The sequence below is a fragment of the Triticum dicoccoides genome, chromosome 3A (genome assembly GCF_002162155.2).
Source record: "Triticum dicoccoides isolate Atlit2015 ecotype Zavitan chromosome 3A, WEW_v2.0, whole genome shotgun sequence".
NCBI lineage: Eukaryota > Viridiplantae > Streptophyta > Magnoliopsida > Poales > Poaceae > Triticum > Triticum dicoccoides.
The window spans coordinates 575,645,699-575,662,285 of record NC_041384.1 but is presented as its reverse complement, the minus strand read 5'-3'; the positions used below and the strand labels follow the sequence as shown (position 1 = coordinate 575,662,285).

The window sequence follows — 16,587 nt, the reverse complement described above, 5'->3', positions numbered from 1 at the left end:
CTCCTGCGTATATACATAAACACAAGATTATAAAGGCTCTCACAGCTGTTAATCCTGCATTCTGTGATGAGCATCACAACACCCAGTATGCAGGAGCTCTCCTCGAAACGGCTCGACGCCTGCGTGTCGAACGACCTTTCACCATCTTATCATTCACTCACGTTTTTCGTTTATGTGTGTAATAAAATGTAAAACGACAGGCAGAACGGGAAACAACTCATTAGCTTTCCAGCACGCACGAGAAAAACAGATGAAAATGTCAAACATCGTGTGGTTTGTCAAACAAACATGGCACCGCACGTTTGCATGCATGGTTTGGTGCCGTTGCAATCAAGAGACGTACGTACGTACGTACTTCCTCAACTCAAACATCGTGCAAGTACGTACCGGGTTGAACTTGTCTCGATGAAAGTAGAGCATGGCAGGCGCGATACAAACTTGACCGCTAGAGCTGGACAGTAGACACACGGAGTCATACATGGAATTACGCGTCCTCCCCGTCGTGCCTAAGAGTATCTCCAACCCGTGCTCAAAAAGAGCTCCGCGCACTAAAATTTTGTTTTTTTGGCGCCGCACAGCTCCAGCAGATGCTGTAGCGTCAAAAGTTTTGGACGCGCGCTGAAAAACGCTATCGCGCGCAGCATATTTTGGGCTCCGGATTGCGCGCGCTTCACAATTTGCACTGTGTGCTTTTTGTGCATGCGTTTTTGGGCGTCTGCAAAAGCAATGTTGGCCCCGGCGCACTACAAATACTAAAGTGACGCGCTATAACTTTTAGAGAAAAGTATACTTTTCGTCCCTCAACTCTGGTCAGAGTCTATATTTAGTCCCTCAACTATGAAACCAGACAAATTGCACTCTTAACTTTTAAAACCGGACAAGTTTCATCCCTTCTCTTGGTTTTGACCGGTTTTTGTGCTGACTTACCCTGGTTTTGACTTTTGACCGATACATGCTGACGTGGCAAAGAAAACCCCCAGATTGACCTCCTGATTTTGCTCTCTCTCTCGTACTCCCCTTCTTTCTACGCGGATGGGCAAGCTGCGGGCCGGAGCACGGCGAGGAGCAAGCTGCTGGAGGTGGTGGTCTGGATAGCATGAGCGTGGCGCCATGAGAGGGGATCGTTGGGGCTCGACCTGCTCCTCACCGGGATGGAGCACAACGCGGTTGTGGCCAGGCTGGGGCACCTCGCGGCTATGGTGGTGCGTGCCGTCCTCGCCCGCCGAGTTCGTCTCCCCGCACCGCTCGCTCACAAGCTCAGCTCTGCACGTACCTCGCCGTCGAGCGCAGCTTGAACCCATCTCTCCCATCGTATTTTGTATTGCTCAGCGGCGGCGGCGCAGCGTCTTCACCCAACATGCTACGTAGCTGCGCGTCCCAGGCTCCTGGCCATTCAACTCCCGGGTTCCTGCTACACCAGAGAGCTACGGCCAGCAGGTGGTTGTGCGCGCGGACTCACATGATGGCTTGGAGCAGCATGTTTAGTGGCCAACGGGGCAATCGGCGGTGCGTGGTAGTTAGCAGAGCCACCAATGGTGGCGGCACTGGCTCGTGGACTCACGGCCACGCTCTGTTGTGGCGCGGTGCAGCATTGCACGTCAACAGTTCGACGAAAACGTCCATAGGAGATGGATGAAGAGAAATAGAACTATCGCCATGTGGACATGACCCGGTCAAAGCCATGCTGGGTTAGCATGGATACTGCTTCGGTTGAGCCGGGGGATGAAACTTATCCGGTTTCAAGAGTTCAAGGTGCAAGTTGTCTGGTTTCGTAGTTGAGGGACGAAATCTAGACTTCGCCAAAAGTTTAGGGACGAAAAGTATACCGTTTTTTAACTTTTATTATGCGCCAATTTTTTATGCGGCCGTTGGAGATACTCTAATGCAGTCGCCCTGCAAATTTACGCAGACCTGCACCGCATCGAGGAGGAAAACCGCCCATGGAGTTCGGCCACTTTTTGCGATTCCTTCTCCCATGTGACCAGAAAATACAGCAATGCATGATCCTTGGATCTGTTAGATGGCGTTCCCTAGCTTGATGAACACTGTGAAAGCACGGCGAGAGTAACCAAAATGAATTCGAGTTCTTCTTGTTGCCCCCTTGTTGACTTTTTAGGCTCTGACAACTACCACTCGTAGTCGTAGTACTACATCACATGACCCGTAGCTCATGCCAAGACAGAATCCGGTTTAAACCACCTGGCTGGACACAGGGAAAGCGTATCGCACGCTGCTATTCCCAGAGCATGCATGATGACAACTCACGATGCCTCAGGTTTCCATTATCAAGTCCCACTGGCGGCGTCGTGCAGCCGTACATAGTGCGCCGCGCGCACACACCACCTTTCTGGTTTCTCTCCTCAACGAACGGACCTGCTTTTCCATGATCCAAAACCATGGACGAAACCCCGAGTTCCGTCGCGAGTCCAATCCGCGTCAACCCGGGACGGGCCACTATATATACACACGAGCGTCCCAGCCAAAAAACCCAAACCCTCCCTCACACCAAGACACTACTGGTACCACAAGAGGAAGCTTAGCGCACCCACAGCTGCACGAAACCGAATCCTCGACGTCGATTCAGAGAGGCGTGGTCGATCGTTCCTGATCGATCGGTCCGAAGTTGGACCGTAGCGTGTGCTTTCTACTAGGGCGCCATGATCACGTGGCTGGCCGTGTACCATGTCGTGGAGGCGATGGCGCCGCTGTACACGGCGGCGGTGCTCGGGTACGCGTCCGTGCGGTGGCTCAAGGCCTTCTCCGAGGAGCAGTGCGCCGGGATCAACCACTTCGTCGCCATCTACGCCGTGCCCGTGCTCATCTTCAACATGGTCTCCACCAACAACCCCTACGCCATGAACGGCCGCCTCGTCGCCGCCGACACGCTGCAGAAGGCCGTCATGCTGCTCGGCCTCGTCGCCTGGGCCGCCTGGGAGTCCCGCTCGCGCCGCCGCCGCCGATCCGACGGAGGCGGCAAGGCTTCGGCTGCGGTTGCAGCGGCCTCCCCGCTGCAGTGGGTGGTGACCGCCTTCTCTGTGGCGTCGCTGCCCAACACCATCATCATGGGCGTGCCGCTCCTCGGCGGCATGTACGGGGCCATGTCCAAGGACCTCATGAAGCAGATCGTCGTCATGCAGTTCTGCGTCTGGTACAACGTCGTCATCTTCATCTACGAGTACATGGCGGCCCGGCGCGCCGCGACGGCCATGGATGGCACCGCCAAAATCAGCCCTGGGTCGCCCGGGGCGGCGCCGTCCGCTGAGAAAATCGCCCCCAATGACGAGGCCGTCGTTGCGGCCAAGCGGGCCCACGAAGTAACCGTAAACATTGAGATCACGGAGGTTGCCCCGGCGTCTACGGCACAAAAAGACCTGGCAGACAACACAACAACGACGGTGGCCAAGGAGACAAGTGCCGACGCGGAGGCAGAGCAAGGGTCGCCGCCGCCGGCGAAGTCGACGGCGCCTTCGGTGACGCACATCGCCTTGATGGCAGGGAAGAAGGTTCTCAAGATTCCGAATACCTATGCGAGCTTCCTTGGCCTCATCTGGGCCCTAATCGCCTTCAAGTACGTCCCTTTCATTCACAGCTCATACCTCGTACATATTCCTGTGCCTATTTGGATATCTTCTCCTAATGTATTCACGTCGATCTACTTGTGTTTCTACAGGTGCGGGATCAAGATGCCAAAAATAATTGACGACTCGCTGTTCACCATCCAGACGACGGCCGTTGGGCTCAGCATGTTCGCGTCGGGGACGTTCATAGCGCGTCAGTCGCGGTTCGTCCCGTGCGGCTACGCGATCGCGTCCATGTCGATGGTGCTCAAGTTCCTCATCGGCCCGGTGGTGATGCTGCTCGCGTCGCTCGCCATCGGCATGCACGGCACCCTGCTGCACATTGCTGTTGTACAGGTAAACCGCACGCACGGCTGATTAATTCTTTCATCTATTTCTTGAGATGTGCGACGGCATTTATTTCTACGTTTCTTGAGCGGCTGGCCTACAGCCTACTAGCTGCCATGCCATGCGGTTGCATGCTCCAGTAGTAACGGAAAGTGCGTGGTGAAAGATGACCGCACACGTTTGTGTCCAGTAGTAGTACAAGTCAAAAATGACAAATGCTGACCCATAAAGTGGAACGAAACCCACAATTTTTGAAACTTTTTACCGCGAGCTGAGTTGAACAAACTAAATTAAGCGGTGTCGGAGCTAAATTCTAATCAAACCTTCCAAAAAAAAAATCCCTCAAAAGAGTTTAGACCAAAGCTGAAGCTGTGCAGTTATATATGTTGTTCATTATACAAATTTTGAGATATATTTTTTAACCACTATTTTTGACATGCATGTTCATACAGGCGGCCCTTCCCCTAGCCGTGACTTCATTTGTGTACGCTGAAGAATACAAGGTCCATGCAGACATCATGAGCACAGGGTGCGTTTCTTTACCAGATTTTGCTACAGATATTGTTGCCTTGTTTCTGTGAATGACCATCTGATCAACTGCACCTATCTGGTTTTTGTTCTTTTCAGGGTAATTCTTGGGATATTTATCTCGCTCCCCGTCACCATTGTATACTACATTCTATTAGGTCTATGATCGAGCTACCAAGATCGATGTCCGAGGCCTGAAAAGCGCATGTCAGATGTAGAAGATGTGCCGCACAACAGTTGAAGAGAGCAGCTCGATTGCAGCTTGAAGAAGCCAATTACTGGACTCCAACATGATAATCCAAATTAAAGAATCAAGAGAATCATAATGATATTGTTTGAATGTGGTCAATCAATAGAAAGTTCATCTTTTCACTCAAATATGATGTAAAGTTAGTTCAAACTTCACGTTGGACAAAAAGTACCACCTCCTTTCCAGTTTATTAGGCCTGCACGTATCATATTGACAATTTGATCAACATAATATAAGAGTTATATCACAAAAATTATATCATTAAAACTTAAAATGGTACAAATTTTAATGGTATGAATTATGGGATATACATGTTAAATTATCAATCTAGGCAGATACACGCATGCCTAATGAACCCGGAAAAGATGGAGTATTGTACAAAGTCTCGTACACCCACCTTAACTAAGTTACTTTAAATGCATATCACCAGATGAGATTACAATTTACATCTTCTAATAAAGGGATAGTGTGGCCTTCTTACATGGTGGATTTATTTTTAAAGACCTGCTCTCCCGATAGCCGGCGTTCGTGATGGAGTAGGCTACTATGATGGCGCAAATTGCGAGATGAGGCAAAACCCTAGGTGTTTTTTGAGGTGTCTTTGGCTGCAGTCGGTAAGCATTATATATAGGAGTACCGGAGACGGTATCCTGTCGCGATCACGATCTCAAATCGACTTGGTTTTTAAGTTGTATACTTACCGGACAATGAACCATAAACTTTTCTGCCAAGTGCCCGAGTCCGGCCAGGCAAGGCGGGCACATGCAGGTGATCTTCTCTTTCTCTCCTTAACATATCACTGAGTGTGGTGAAGAGAACTCACTATATAGAGAGGTCTCGCATCTCGTCAACTTCGGTTGTAATTATCACTTGCCATTTTATACACGGGGCTTTTTAAGAATTCAGAAATTGTACATGGGCTAGGCCCATTATTTCTAATCGTCATGCCCTCCATCCTGATTTGCTAGGCAGTGTCTCACGTATGTGTCATGTAGGGTTTACCGGAGTCATCGATGTCCTTCTTCGTGCTTGTTTTTCATCTTTAATCCATATTGTATGCGAGCTATGTCTATGTGTTTGTTCGAGACGACATTGTGTGTGCTCTTCCTCCCGAGTTGAGGAATCGTGCTAGGGGTTTTCAAGGATGCATTTTTTGTGTGTGATGGTAGTTGATCATATATATGTGGGCATTAGATTAGGCTATATTAGTGCTCAGATTTGTTCAATAGTCTTGTCGTCTGATTTTTTCGGAATTCTAGTATGCTGCAGCTCAAAATTTTGAATGTTCGTTAAATGAAATTTTCTACACTGTTAACTGAATTTTTGTGACACTGGTTGTGGAGTTAACTGAATGTGTATACAATTAGATCACTGAATTGTGCAGTACAATTAACTGAATATTTATAGGCACTGAATGTGTGATAGGGTGAGTAGTTAAGTATTTTGTACATACATTGCATTATGAATTTGCTTGACCTCTAATGGTACCACACCCAAAAACCAACAGGTGGAAAAAAATGATCAACGGAATCGTCTTTCTATAAGACGAGCGTCCATGGGCATGGATTTTTCATTGATGATGTCAGTTTATCATGATCGTGCGTTGTTTGATCCCGCAACTGATTGAGGATCACGCCCCGAAGTGACATCCTAGACCAAATAACCAAATTTAGCCCAATGATAAAGCTGGGCTCTTCATTAATAGGAGATGGTTATGTAGCATGTAGGTCCCAAAAGCATAACTGCGAAGGAGCTCCAACTACATGTCTGACTCTTGCACCCAACCTGGACAAAGATGAACAAAATGCAGTAAACACGATATGAAACTTTGTCCAAATTTATCCAGTTTGGTTTTGTTCAATTATCCGTTTCAAGGTATAGGATTGTCTTATGTTTCTAACTTAACATTCAAAAGCATTTTTTATGATAATATGTGTCTCATTCATATCATAAAGAACAAAGTACAAGTCACGTAAAGATTGACATCTGGAAGGCAGTGTGGGGGTGCCCTGCTCCCCCAAAGGTACGCATTTTTTCCTGGCGAGTTGCAACGAATTCTTTGGCCACCCTTGAAACAAACGGAAAAGGAAACTTGAGGTTTCCGATACATGTGCTCTTTGCGGTATGGAATGCGAGGACTCGTTTCATGCCCTATGCAGATGCCCTTTGGCGCAGCGACTATGGAAGGCTATGGCGGGCATATGGAGAATGCCTAAGGCCGGTGGACACTATCGCCAACACATGCAAAGAATGGATCATTCATTTGCTTGATGGCTGTCAAGATGAAGTTCGGCTTGAAGGAAATATGCCCTAGAGGCAATAATAAAGTTGTTGTTTATATTTCCTTATATCATGATAAATGTTTATTATTCATGCTAGAATTATATTAACCGTAAATGTGTGAATACATAGACAAATAAAGTGTCCCTAGTATGCCTCTACTTGACTAGCTCGTTAATCAAAGATGGTTAAGTTTCCTAGCCATAGACATGTGTTGTCATTTGATGAACGGGATCACACCATTAGAGAATGATGTGATGGACAAGACCCATCCGTTAGCTTAGCACTATGATTGTTTAGTTTATTGCTATTACTTTCTTCATGACTTATACATGTTCCTCAGACTATGAGATTATGCAACTCCCGAATACCGGAGGAACACCTTGTGTGCTATCAAACGTCACAACGTAACTGGGTGATTATAAAGATGCTCTATAGGTGTCTCCGATGGTGTTTGTTGAGTTGGCATAGATCGAGATTAGGATTTGTCACTTCGTGTACCGGAGAGGTATCTCTGGGCCCTCTCGATAATGCACATCACTATGAGCCTTGCAAGCAATGTGACTAATGAGTTAGTCACGGGATGATGCATTACGGAACGAGTAAAGAGACTTGCCTGTGGCGAGATTGAAGTAGGTATGATGATACCGACGATCGAATCTCGGGCAAGTAACATACCGATGACAAAGGGAACAACGTATGTTGTTATGCGGTTTGACCGATAAAGGTCTTCGTAGAATATGTAGGAACCAATATGAGCATATAGGTTCCGCTATTGGTTATTGACCGGAGATGAGTCTCGGTCATGTCTACATAGTTCTCAAACCCGTAGGGTCCGCACGCTTAATGTTCGATGACGATATGTATTATGAGTTATGTGATTTGATGTACCGAAGGTTGTTCGGAGTCCCGGATGTGATCACGGACATGGCGAGGAGTCTCGAAATGGTCGAGACATAAAGATTCATATATTGTAAGGCTACATTCATACACCGGAATGGTTTGGGTCATTTCAGATAAGTTTCGGAGTACCGGGGGTTACCGGAACCCCCTCCGGGAAGTTATTTGGGCCTTATGGGCCTAGTGGTGGAAGAGAGGAGGCGGGCCAAGAGGTGGAGCATGCTCCCCGAGGCCAAACCGAATTGGACTAGGGCTAGGGGACGGCCCCCTTTCCTTCTCTTCTTCCTCTCCTTCCTTCTTCTCCTACTTGGACTAGGAAAGGGGGAAACCTATTCCTACTAGGAGTAGGAATCCCCCCCCTTGGGCGCGCTCCTTGAGGCCGACCCTCCTCCTCCCCTCCTATATATACGGGGTAGGGGGCACCCCACAGACACACAAGTTGATCTTTAGCCGTGTGTGGTGCCCCCCTCCACAGTTTTCCACCTCAGTCATATTGTCGTATTGCTTAGGCGAAGCCCTGCGTCGGTAACTGATATGTCCATTTTGCATCATGCTTTTATATCGATATTTATTGCATTATGGGATATTATTACACATTATGTCATAATACTTATACCTATTCAATCTTATTTTACAAGGTTTGCATGAAGAGGGAGAATGCCAGCAGCTGGAATTCTGGGCTAGAAAAGGAGCAAATATTAGAAACCTATTCTGCACAACTCCAAAAGTCCTGAAACTCCACGAAAGTCATTTTTAGAATATATAAAAAAATATTGGGCGAAGGAAGCACCAGAGGGGGGCTACCCACCATCCACGAGGGTGGGGGCACGCCCGCCTGTCTCGTGGGCCCTCTGGCAGGCCTCCGGTGCCCATCTTTGGCTATATGAAGTCTTTCGCCCTGTAAAAAAATCATAAGCAAGCTTTCGGGATGAAACTCCGCCGCCACGAGGCGAAACCTTGGCGGAACCAATCTAGGGCTCCGGCGGAGCTGTTCTGCCGGGGAAGCATCCCTCCGGGAGGGGGAAATCATCACCATCGTCATCACCATCGGTCCTCTCATCGGGAGGGGGCCAATCTCCATCAACATCTTCACCAGCACCACCTCATCTCAAACCCTAGTTCATCTCTTGTATCGAATCTTTCTCTCAAAATCTCAGATTGGTACCTGTGGGTTGCTAGTAGTGTTGATTACTCCTCGTAGTTGATGCTAGTTGGTTTATTTGGTGGAAGATCATATGTTCAGATCCTTTATGCATATTAATACCCCTCTTATTATGAACATAAATATGTTTTGTGAGTAGTTAAGTTTATTCCTGAGGACATGGGAGAAGTCTTGCTATAAGTAGTCATGTGAATTTGGTATTCGTTCGATATTTTGATGAGATGTATGTTGTCTTTCCTCTAGTGGTGTCATGTGAACGTCGACTACATGACACTTCACCATTGTTTGGGCCTAGGGGAAGGCATTGGGAAGTAATAAGTAGATGATGGGTTGCAAGAGTGACAGAAGCTTAAACGCTAGTTTATGTGTTGCTTCATAAGGGGCTGATTTGGATCCATATGTTTCATGCTATGGTTAGGTTTACCTTAATACTTCTTTTGTAGTTGTGGATGCTTGCAAGAGGGGTTAATCATAAGTGGGATGCTTGTCCAAGTAAGGATAGTACCCAAGCACCAGTACACCCACATATCAAATTATCAAAGTAACGAACGCGAATCATATGAGCGTGATGAAAACTAGCTTGACGATAATTCCCATGTGTCCTCGGGAGCGTTTTCCTTTATATAAGAGTTTGTCCAGGCTTGTCCTTTGCTACAAAAAGGATTGGTCCATCTTGCTGCACCTTATTTACATTTGTTACTTGTTACCCGTTACAAATTACCTTATCACAAAACTATCTGTTACTGATAATTTCAGCGCTTGCAGAGAATACCTTACTGAAAACCACTTGTCATTTCCTTCTGCTACTCATTGGGTTCGACACTCTTACTTATCGAAAGGACTACAATAGATCCCCTATACTTGTGGGTCATCAAGACTCTCTTCTGGCGCCGTTGCCGGGGAGTGAAGCGCCTTTGGTAGGTAGAATTTGGTAAGGAAAATTTATACAGTGTGCTGAAATTTACTGTCACTTGTTACTATGGAAAGTAACCCTTTGAGGGGCTTGTTCGGGGTATCTTCACCCCGGCCAGTAGAGCAAAGAGTTGCTCCTCAACCTACTGAACCTACTGAAAATGTTTACTTTGAAATTCCTTCGGGTATGATAGAGAAACTGCTAGCTAATCCTTTTACAAGAGATGGAACATTGCATCCTGATTTGCACCTAATCTATCTGGATGAAGTTTGTGGATTATTTAAGCTTGCAGGTATGCCCGAGGATGTTATCAAGAAGAAGATCTTCCCTTTATCTTTGAAGGGAAAGGCATTGACATGGTTTAGGCTATGTGATGATATTGGATCATGGAACTACAACCGATTGAAATGTGAATTTCATCAGAAGTTTTATCCTATGCATCTGGTTCATCGTGATCGTAATTATATATATAACTTTTGGCCTCGCGAAGGAGAAAGCATCGCTCAAGCTTGGGGGAGGCTTAATTCAATGTTATATTCATGCCCCAATCATGAGCTCTCAAGAGAAATTATTATTCAAAAAAAAATTATGCTCGACTTGTCTCAATAATCGCTCCATGCTCGATACTTCTTGTACCGGTTCTTTTATGATGAAGACTATTGAATTAAGATGGGATTTATTGGAAAGAATTAAACGCAACTCTGAAGATTGGAAACTCGACGAAGGTAAGGAGTCAGGTATAACACCTAAGTTTGACTATGTTAGATCTTTTATGGATACCGATGCTTTTCGTGAATTTAGCACTAAATATGGACTTGAATCTGAAATAGTAGCTTCTTTTTGTGAATCATTTGCTACTCATGTTGATCTCCCTAAGGAGAAGCGGCTTAAATATCGTCCTCCCATTGAAGTAAAAGTAGTTGAACCTATTAAAGTTGAAGAAAAGACTATCACTATAATTTTGATCCTATTGTTCCTACCGCTTATATTGAGAAACCACCTTTCCCTACTAGAATAAAGGATCATGCTAAAGCTTCAACTGTGGTTCATAAGAGTAATACTAGAACACCTACACCCTCTGAGCAAATTAAAGTTGAACCTAGTATTGCTATGGTTAAACATCTCTTGGTTGATAATAGTGATGGGCATGTTATTTACTTCTGTGATGAAGCTGCTAGAATTGCTAGACCCGATACTAAAAATAAACATACACCTGTTATAGGCATGCCTGTTATTTCTGTTAAAATAGGAGATCATTGCTATCATGGCTTATGTGATATGGGTGCTAGTGCGATTGCAATACCCCATTCTTTATATGAAGAAATTATGCATGATATTGCACCTGCTGAGATAGAAGGTATTGATGTTACAATTAAGCTTGCCAATAGAGATACTATTTCACCGATTGGGATTGTTAGAGATGTTGAAGTCTTGTGTGGGAAAGTTAAATATCCTGCTGATTTTCTTGTTCTTGGTTCCCTACAAGATGCCTTTTGCCCCATTATATTTAGTAGACCCTTCTTGAATACTGCTAATGCTAAGATAGACTGCAAAAAGGATATTGTTTCTGTTGGTTTAGGGGATATGTCTCATGATTTTAATTTTGCTAAATTTCGTAGACAACCCCATGATAAAGAATTGCCTAGTAAAGATGAAATTATTGGTCTTGCTTATATTGTCGTGCCTCCTAATGATCCTTTAGAACAATATTTGCTAGACCATGAAAATGATATGTTTATGAATGAAAGAAGGGAAATAGATGAAATATTCTTTAAACAGGGACCTATTTTGAAACATAACTTGCCTATTGAAATTCTAGGGGATCCTCCTCCACCTTAGGGTGATCCCGTGTTTGAGCGTAAACCATTACCTGATACTCTTAAATATGCTTATCTTGATGAAAAGAAGATATATCCTGTTATTATTAGTGCTAACCTTTCAGGGTAGGAAGAAGAGAAATTATTGAAAACTCTGAAGAAGCACCCTGCTGCTATTGGATATACTCTTGATGATCTTAAGGGCATTAGTCCCACTCTATGCCAGCACAAAATAAAATTGGAGAAAGACGCTAAACCGGTTGTTGATCACCAACAACGGTTAAATCCTAAGATGAAAGAAGTGGTAAGAAAAGAAATACTAAAGCTTCTGGAGGCAGGTATAATTTATCCTATTGTTGATAGTCAATGGGTAAGTCCTGTCCATTGTGTCCCTAAGAAAGGAGGTATTACTGTTGTTCCTAATGATAAAGATGAATTGATCCCATAAAGAATTGTTACAGGTTATAGAATGATAATTGATTTCTGCAAATTAAATAAAGCTACTAAAAAGGATCATTACCCTTTACCTTTTATTCATCAAATGCTAGAAAGATTATCCAAACACACACATTTTTGCTTTCTAGACGGTTATTCTAGTTTCTCTCAAATACCTGTGTCAAAAGAGGATCAAGAAAATACCACCTTTACCTGTCCTTTCGGTACCTTTGCTTATAGACGTATGCCTTTTGGTTTATGTAATGCACCTGCTACCTTTCAAAGATGTATGACTGCGATATTCTCTGACTTTTGTGAAAAGATTGTTCAGGTTTTCATGGATGATTTCTTCGTTTATGGAACTTCTTTGGATGATTGATTAAGATACATTGATCGAGTTTTGCAGAGATGTGAAGAAACTAATCTTGTCTTGAATTGGGAGAAGTGCCACTTTATGGTTAATGAAGTATTGTCTTGGGGCATAAAATTTCTGAAAGAGGTATTGAAGTTGATAAAGCTAAAGTTGATGCTATTGAAAAGATGTCGTGTCCAAAGGACATTAAAGGTATAAGAAGTTTCCTTGGTCATGCCAGTTTTTATAGGAGGTTCATTAAAGACTTCTCAAAAATTTCCAGGCCTCTGACTAATCTCTTACAGAAAGATGTTCCTTTTGTCTTTGATGATGATTGTGTAGAAGCATTTGAAATACTCAAGAAAGCCTTGATTTCTGCACCTATTGTTCAGCCTCCTGATTGGAATTTACCCTTTGAAATTATGTGTGATGCTAGTGATTATGTTGTAGTTGCTGTTCTAGGACAAAGAGCTGATAAGAAACTAAATGCTATCCAATATGCTAGTAAAACTCTAGACAGTGCCCAGCAAAATTATGCTACTACTGAAAAGGAATTTTTAGCAGTTGTGTTTGCTTGTGATAAGTTCAAACCTTATATTGTTGATTCTAAAGTAACTGTTCACACTGATCATGCTGCTATTAAATATCTTATGGAAAAGAAAGATGCTAAACCTAGACTTATTAGATGGGTTCTCCTACTACAAGAATTTGATTTACATATTATTGATAGAAAGGGAGCTGAGAACCCCGTTGCAGACAACTTGTCTATGTTAGAGAATGTTCTTGATGACCCACTACCGATTGATGATAGCTTTCCTGATGAACAATTAGCTGTCATAAATGCTTCTCGCACTGCTCCATGGTATGCTGATTATGCTAATTACATTGTTGCTAAATTTATACCACCTAGTTTCACATATCAGCAAAACAAAAAAAAATTCTATGATTTAAGACATTACTTCTGGGATGACCCACACGTTTATAAAGAAGGAGTAGATGGTGTTATTAGACGTTGTGTACCTGAGCATGAGCAGGAACATATCCTACACAAGTGTCACTCCGAGGCTTATGGGGGACACTGTCGGTGTCAAAACCGGCGGATCTCGGGTAGGGGGTCCCGAACTGTGCGTCTAAGGCGGATGGTAACAGGAGGCAGGGACACGGTGTTTTACCCAGGTTCAGACCCTCTTGATGGAGGTAAAACCCTACGTCCTGCTTGATTAATTCTTGATGATATGAGTATTACAAGAGTTGATCTACCACGAGATCGGAGAGGCTAAACCCTAGAAGCTAGCCTATGGTATGATTGTATGTTGTCCTATGGACTAAAACCCTCCAGTTTATATAGACACTGGAGGGGCTAGGGTTACACAAGGTCGGTTACAAAGGAGGAGATATACATATCCGTATTGCCTAGCTTGCCTTCTACGCCAAGTAGAGTCCCATCCGGACACGAGACGAAGTCTTCAATCTTGTATCTTCATATTCTAACAGTCCGGCCAAAGGATATAGTACGGCTATCCGGAGACCCCCTAATCCAGGACTCCCTCAGTAGCCCCTGAACCAGGCTTCAATGACGATGAGTCCGGCGCGCAGTATTGTCTTCGGCATTGCAAGGCGGGTTCCTCCTCCGAATACACCACAGAAGAATTTGAATACAAGGATAGTGTCCGACCCTGCAAAATAAGTTCCACATACCACCGTAGAGAGAATAATATTTCCGCAAATCTAATCTGCTGACTTGTTTTGGCAACATGACATTATGCCATGGCCCGGTGATTATTCAAACCGTTTCCTTTAACTAGCCTCACACATAACGCGAGGCAGTTTTTTGACACGTCTTGTCAAAGCAGAGATCGTGTCCCCCTTATTACGGGATTCTCATCAATACGGGCGTGGGTAACCCAACCGCGCCTAGGACTCCTAGATTTTAGGCAAGTCCCAAACGACTACGAGGAGGATGCTTGATATTCACCCTCTTTATAAAGGGTCAAGGTTTTTACTTTTTTCCTCCCGTGCTCAATCGAATCCTTCCCCCGCCTCGAGTTCTAACACCCAAAGCCCAGGTCAGGTGCTTCGGACCTTCAATCATGTCCGGATCCAGCCTCCAGGGCCGATGTATGCCCTCCTCCGCCATGGAAGAGGATATCAAGAAGTTGAGGGAGGCAAGATACTTGACCGTCGAAGTCTCGCATCAGCTGCCCGCCCGAGGGCAGGTCGTCCCTACTCCCGAACCCAACAAAGACGTCATGTTCATCTCCCACTTCCTCCGAGGACTAGGCCTCACTCTGGATCCCTTCGTAAGGGGTTTGATGTTCTATTACGGGTTTGATTTCCACGATCTAGCCCCAGAATCCTTTCTCCACATGTCGGCATTTATTGTCGTATGTGAGGCCTTCCTCCGCATTACCCCTCACTTCGGCTTGTGGCTCAAGACTTTTGTGTTGGGGAACGTAGCAGAAATTTAAAATTTTCTACGCATCACCAAGATCAATCTATGGAGTAATCTAGCAATGAGGGGAAGGAGAGAGCATCTACATACCCTTGTAGATCGCTAAGCGGAAGCGTTCAAGTGAATGGGGTTGATGGAGTCGTACTCGTCGTGATCCAAATCACCGATGATCCTAGTGCCGAACGGACGGCACCTCCGCATTCAACACACGTACAGCCCGGTGACGTCTCCTACGCCTTGATCCAGCAAGGGGAGAAGGAGAGGTTGGGGAAGACTCCATCCAGCAGCAGCACGATGACATGGTGGTGAAGGAGGAGCGTGGCAATCCTGCAGGGCTTCGCCAAGCACCGCGGGAGAGGAGGAGGACTTGGGAGAGGGGGAGGGCTGCGCCAAGACTTGGGTGCAGCTGCCCTCCCACCCCCACATATATATAGGGGCAAGGGAGAGGGGGGCCGGCCCTCTCAGATCCAATCTGAGGAGGGGGCGGCGGCCAAGGGGGGTTGCCTTGCCCCCCAAGGCAAGGGGCGCCCCCCTTTAGGGTTCCCCCAAACCCTAGGTGCATGGGCCCTAGGGGGGGAGGCGCCCAGCCCACTAAGGGGCTGGTCCCTCTCCACATACAGCCTATAGGGCCCTCCGGGGCAGGTGGACCCTCCTGGTGGACCCCCGGAACCCCTCCGGTGGTCCCGGTACAATACCGGTAACCCCCGAATTATTCCGGTGACTCATGATGACTTCCCATATATAAATCTTTACCCCCGGACCATTCCGGAACTCCTCATGACGTCCGGGATCTCATCCGGGACTCCGAACAACATTCGGTAACCACGTACATCTATTCCCTATAACCCTAGCTTCATCGAACCTTAAGTGTGTAGACCCTACGGGCTCGGGAGTCATGCAGACATGGCCGAGACAACTCTCCGGTCAATAACCAACAGCGGGATCTGGATACCCATGTTGGCTCCCACATGCTCCACGATGATTTCATCGGATGAACCACGATGTCAAGGATTCAATCAATCCCGTATACAATTCCCTTTGTCTAGCGGTATAGTACTTGCTCGAGATTCGATCGTCAGTATCCGATACCTTGTTCAATCTCGTTACCGGCAAGTCTCTTTACTCGTTCCGTAACACATCATCCCGTGATCAACTCCTTGGTCACATTGTGCACATTATGATGATGTCCTATCGAGTGGGCCCAGAGATACCTCTCCGTTTACAAGGAGTGACAAATCCCAGTCTCGATTCGTGCCAACCCAACAGACACTTTCGGAGATACCTGTAGTGTACCTTTATAGACACCCAGTTATGTTGTGACGTTTGGCACACCCAAAGCACTCCTACGGTATCCGGGAGTTGCACAATCTCATGGTCTAAGGAAATGATACTTGACATTAGAAAAGCTTTAGCATACGAACTACACGATCTTGTGCTAGGCTTAGGATTGGGTCTTGTCCATCACATCATTCTCCTAATGATGTGATCCCATTATCAACGAGATCCAATGTCCATGGTCAGGAAACTGTAACCATCTATTGATCAACGAGCTAGTCAACTAGAGGCTTACTAGGGACATGGTGTTGTCTATGT

The 16,587-nt window shown here is 45.7% G+C and overlaps 1 protein-coding gene across 1 annotated transcript; it reads left to right on the top strand.

Annotated features, from left to right (window-relative positions):
• Positions 1-2,505: 2,505 nt before the first annotated feature.
• Positions 2,506-4,973, top strand: LOC119269302 (probable auxin efflux carrier component 9). Its single transcript, XM_037551097.1, has 4 exons — positions 2,506-3,568; positions 3,671-3,914; positions 4,358-4,434; positions 4,533-4,973. The coding sequence occupies exons 1-4, from the start codon at positions 2,658-2,660 to the stop codon at positions 4,597-4,599; spliced, it is 1,299 nt and encodes a 432-aa protein (XP_037406994.1). The 5' UTR covers positions 2,506-2,657; the 3' UTR covers positions 4,600-4,973.
• Positions 4,974-16,587: the final 11,614 nt, after the last annotated feature.

Coding starts and splice junctions, on each gene's coding strand:
- LOC119269302 (XM_037551097.1), top strand. CDS start 2,658: ATGATCACGTGGCTGGCCGTGTACCATGTCGTGGAGGCGATGGCGCCG. Junction 3,569..3,670: donor TGGGCCCTAATCGCCTTCAA/GTACGTCCCTTT, acceptor GTGTTTCTACAG/GTGCGGGATCAAGATGCCAA. Junction 4,435..4,532: donor GCAGACATCATGAGCACAGG/GTGCGTTTCTTT, acceptor TGTTCTTTTCAG/GGTAATTCTTGGGATATTTA.